Source organism: Lipotes vexillifer, unplaced genomic scaffold (genome assembly GCF_000442215.2).
Source record: "Lipotes vexillifer unplaced genomic scaffold, Lipotes_vexillifer_v1.1 scaffold1639, whole genome shotgun sequence".
Classification (NCBI taxonomy): Eukaryota; Metazoa; Chordata; class Mammalia; order Artiodactyla; family Lipotidae; genus Lipotes; species Lipotes vexillifer.
Window position 1 is genome coordinate 753,357 of NW_006782296.1, and position 4,205 is coordinate 757,561.

Here is a 4,205-nt window from a genome sequence, read left to right on the forward strand (position 1 = left end):
CTCTTTCCATGTTAATTTATAAAATGACGAGGTTCAGGTCCTCAATTATTATTGCCTACTGTGTGGCAGGCACTGTGTTAGGTGCTGAGGATACAAAGAGGAATAAGATGCAATTTACAATTCCCTGCCTTCAAGTTCACAGTCTAGTGCGTCACTGTTCATTACAGTACCCATTAGAACTTCCTGCTATGGATGGAAATATTCTGTGGCCTGCTGCCTGTAACAGTACCCACTAGACACACAGGGCTGTTAAGCACTTGACACATAGCTAGTGCGACTGGGGAACTACATTTATTTTTAATTCTAAAAAGTTTAATGAATTTTTAATTTATTCAAATGTAAATAGCCACATGTGGCTACTGCATTTGACAACTTAGGGTGTGTGTGTGTGTGTGTGTGTATGTCTATCTGTCTGTCTGTCTGGCTTGGAGCAGAGGGGATGTATAAACAGTATTCCAATATAATATGGTAATAGCTAACATTTATTAAGCTTTAAGATATCCTGGAACTGTTCTAAGCAGGTTACTTATATTAACCCTGAAATTAGCACAACAGTCCCTGAGGTAGGTGCCTTTATTATCAGCCCCATTTTATAGATGCAGAAATGGAGGCGGGAGAAGTTCAGTAACTTGCCCAAGGTCACTGGAGCCTGATTGAAGCCCAGGCAGTCTGGTGCCAGGGCCCCTCCTCTCACCCACCGTTCCATCCTGCCTCGGTGGTAAAATAGCATGGTGCAAGGGGAGCTTGGCCTGCCCAGCTCGGGAATGCCCTGTGGAGCCCTGCAGTGTGAGTAAGAGTCAGCCAGGAAAGAAAGTGGAAAGGGACTTCAGGAGGACTGACAGGAGAAAGGCCCAGGGGCACGAGGCGGCTTGCTGGTTGGGGCACTGCAGGTGACTGCGCCAGGCCCTGGAGGGCGCTGCCAGCTTTGTGAAAGAATCTAGGCTTTCTGCCAAAAGCAGAGGGAGCCGTGGGAGGGTTTAAGCTCGGGTTCGTTTGGCATTTTAGAAACCTCCAAAGACATCTTAGAAGCCTCTGGTTCAGGATCAGAGAGAGGGAGAGGAGCAAACCAGAAAAGTAATTGGGGACAAGGGCTCAAGATAAGAATATAAATTGGGGAGGAGAGGCTCTCCCTCCAGAACCCACAGTGGCTCCCTAGTACTAGCCAGATGGAATTTACCCTCTGCCTGGCTTCGTCAACCAGTCTACACCACGCCCGCATCCTGCATAGCCAGGCCAGAGCATCCCCTGTACCCTCACGGTCCCCTTTTGCCCCTGCATCTTGATTCCTCTCCAGCAAAGGTGCCTTTGCTCCCCCTTCAACTCCCGAGGCCCCGCGTCCCACAGCTCCCTTCGCCAAATCCTCTCACCCTGCTATTCTCCCATGTGAGGGTCCTCTCAGTATTGAAAGCAGCTGCCCTCCGCTCCCCTGCCCTGCCTGATCTGTAATTATCTCAGCGTTTGCAATGCTCTGTCTTCCTAGTCATCGGGGAACTCCACCAGGTGGGGGGCCACTCTGCCCTTCCTTACCATTATTCCCCAGCACTGGAGACAATGCCTGGCACAGCCCAGGTGCTGCAGGAAGTACTGGTTGGGTGAGACCGAAAGCCTGGTGGGTGGACAAGGGCCACTGTGGGATTGCTCCAGTCCTTGCACTTGGTAGGTGTTTCTATGCCTGTGGAATGACCCTGGCTTCTGACAGCCAGGCACCCAGTAGGTGCACAAGAAATACGTGTGGATCTACTGAAGATAAGGTGGCAGGAAATGGGAATTCTAATGGTAGGAGTAGAGGGAGAATAGAAACCACGAGAAGCCCCAGTAACAACATTTATTGACCACCTTCTATGAAGTTTTTCACATGCTTGATGATATTCAATCCTCACCTAAATTGGACGATGTAGATACTATCAATTGTTCACATCTTACAGACGAACAAACTAAGGCTCAGAGAGGTTAAGTGATTTGCCCAAGGGCACCCAGCTAACATGTGGCAGGTGAAGTTCTCTATACCCAGTCAGGGAGAGGGAAGAGGAGCTGGTGTGGGTGGAGGGGTGGGGGAGTGGAGAGCGGGGAGTCTTACCAGGAGAGCCCAAGAGGATGTGCACCAGGTCCTCATAGAGGATGAGGGTGGCCGGCCGCTCGGGCAGCAGGTAGAGGCTGACTGACGCGTACACTGCAGGAGGGATGGTCTGTCAGCTCCAGAGAAAGCCCCCCCCTCCCCTAGGCTGGCACTCCCACCATCTGAATCCCAGTGGCTTCATCCTCCCTCAGCCCCCTGTGCATACCCCAGCCCAGGCAGCAGCTGCTGGAAAGCCTGCCCTCTCCGCCCCCAAGGACTATTTTGGGAAGGGGCTGATGGGGTCAGCTGCTCCCCACCCCCTCCAGCTGCCCCTGCACTCACAGGGCAGCTTGTCAACACGCCAGGGCACAGAGTTGGTGAGGAAGCCAGGGCGGGCAGCAGTGACCAGCACCCAGGTGCCCAAGCGGTAGCTGAGGGGCACTGTGGCCACGCCCTCCGAGTCCGTGGTGCTGGCGGCCAGCAGCATCCGGTTCCCAAATACATCCACTGAGGCCCGGGTCAAGGGCACAAGCTCCCCGCTCACGTACACCTGCACCTTGATCAGAATCTCTGTGGGCAAGATGGGGTGAGGGGAGGAGGGAGGAGGCATGAGAGAACTGGGGGGAGCCTCGAGATCAGAGGAGGGGGCTGTGGGTTGGGCATGGCTTTGGGGCCCAGGCTAGACAAGGTATTATAAGAGCCAGCATTTATAGAGCCCTCATTTAAACCTCACATCAGCCTGTGAGGTAGGTGGTACTATTAGCATATTTCATCAAGTCTGACACATGCACATTTTGACATTTTAACACTTCTGGACTCAGGCTACACCTATGATCGGTATGTCATAATCATAATCGGCAGCATTTTTCTTCCTCTTTTACTGGCACATGAAATAAATAATGGTGTAACTTACAGTCAGTGATGTATTAGACGCGGTGTCTTAGCCCACATGGAAACTGAGGCTCAAAGAGTTTAGATACTTGTACTACAGTAAAGTGGGAGATCTGGGATCCAAACCAGGGAGTCTGTCTCTAGACCCAAATTCTTAACCACTGGACCCTACGGGGCTGGTGTCAGGGAGAGGAGAGGGAAGGAGGGCTGAGAAAGGATGAATAACCGGAGAACCAGGGATCTGCAAGTGGAGAAGAGAGCGGTCAAGTTTCAGCCATTTGGAAGGGAGGAAGGGGGGTTGGGTCAGAGTTTGGGTTCTCAAGAAAAAACTGAGAAGGGAACACCAGCAGGTTGGCCATTCCCGTCATTCATCCTCTAACCAGAATCCTTTGCACACACCTGTTTTCCTTCAGATTTAGGGACTCACACAACCCCTAAGGCCAAACAAGTACCTCCTGACCCCTCCCCCTCACATGGACTGCCAGCCCCCTCCCAGCTGGTCAGCTACAGTCAGTCACCATGGCAACGCCCTCATTCCTCCCAGGAGATGGGCAGGGAGCTGGGGCCCTGGCAAGGGGAAGGAGATCTGGGGGGGCCGACCCAGGCCCAAGGGTAACCAGTGTGGAGGAGGCTGGGAAGGGAAGTCCAAGTCTTTCTTTCCAGCCACCCCTACCCCTGGCCTCAAGATGGCCTGGCCAGGTTGGCCTGCAGGTGTCCCACGCTCAGATGGGATGACAGGGTAGGGACCAGCCTTGAGTTGTTCTCATGGATTCTGCAGGCAGCCTCTCTGATCCACAGCACCATCTACCTCTTCCCACTCAGCACAGCCCCTCCTCAAGAACGTGACTCACCCCTACCTTGCTGCCAATAATGGGAGTGGGTGTCATGCCTGGAAAGGTACAGAGGCCTCAGTGTGGGGCCCAGGAGGGAGGTGGGGAGTGGGCTGGGTGCTAGACACAAACCTAGGAGACACCAGGTACAGAAGGAAGACCCCGGAGCTGAGGGCAGCAGGGCATGTGGAGGTCACGGGGCCTCACGGGTGGAGCCTGACATTCAACAGCGACAGGTGTCTCCTCTCAGGCTTTCAATCAACCCCAGGGCCAGCACCACGCCTGCCCTTGGCATCCCATCCAGCTGTTCGCCTGAGCCCACCTCCCTCTCGCTTCCCAGGCCAGAGCCCAACTCAGCGGGTGGCTGCACACACTCGAACCTTTCCTGCTTTCTGGTTCTCCGGGGAACTGGTAGCCTCCCCACACCA

At 53.8% G+C, this 4,205-nt stretch overlaps 1 protein-coding gene across 1 annotated transcript in view; it reads right to left on the reverse strand.

Moving 5' to 3' along the window:
* The window catches only part of FAM171A2 (family with sequence similarity 171 member A2), a 9,251-nt gene that overhangs the window by 3,193 nt on the left and 1,853 nt on the right, over positions 1-4,205 (reverse strand). Inside the window, 2 exon segments of the mRNA XM_007455115.1 lie at positions 2,078-2,170; positions 2,399-2,626. Coding sequence (XP_007455177.1) covers positions 2,078-2,170; positions 2,399-2,626 — 321 coding nt within the window.